This window comes from Apis dorsata, unplaced genomic scaffold (assembly GCF_000469605.1).
Source record: "Apis dorsata unplaced genomic scaffold, Apis dorsata 1.3 scaffold_88, whole genome shotgun sequence".
NCBI classification, from domain to species: domain Eukaryota; kingdom Metazoa; phylum Arthropoda; class Insecta; order Hymenoptera; family Apidae; genus Apis; species Apis dorsata.
Genome location: NW_006263386.1, coordinates 1,770,899 through 1,771,106, shown reverse-complemented (window position 1 = coordinate 1,771,106; position 208 = coordinate 1,770,899). Strand labels below are relative to the sequence as shown.

Sequence of the window (208 nt, the reverse complement as noted above, 5' to 3'; positions counted from 1 at the left end):
TATATATATATATTTATTATTTCATATTATTAATTATTAGTTTACATTATATGAATGAATATTATATACATTTCATTTTATTATATTTTATTTTACCTGCCAAACGTTTCTATCTTCTTTATTAATTTTATATTTAAATACTGCCCTTTCACTATAAGCCCATATAGAACGTGTTACATAATCTTTAGTAATATTTAAAAGTTTTCCT

At 18.3% G+C, this 208-nt stretch overlaps 1 protein-coding gene across 1 annotated transcript in view; it reads right to left on the bottom strand.

Moving 5' to 3' along the window:
- Window positions 1-208, bottom strand: part of LOC102681976 (vacuolar protein sorting-associated protein 18 homolog) — a 5,798-nt gene that overhangs the window by 3,078 nt on the left and 2,512 nt on the right. The window contains exon 9 of the mRNA XM_031508533.1: window positions 95-208. This exon is cut by the window's right edge and continues 10 nt beyond it. Within this exon, the coding sequence (XP_031364393.1) occupies window positions 95-208 (114 nt within the window). The remainder of the gene's footprint in view (window positions 1-94) is intronic.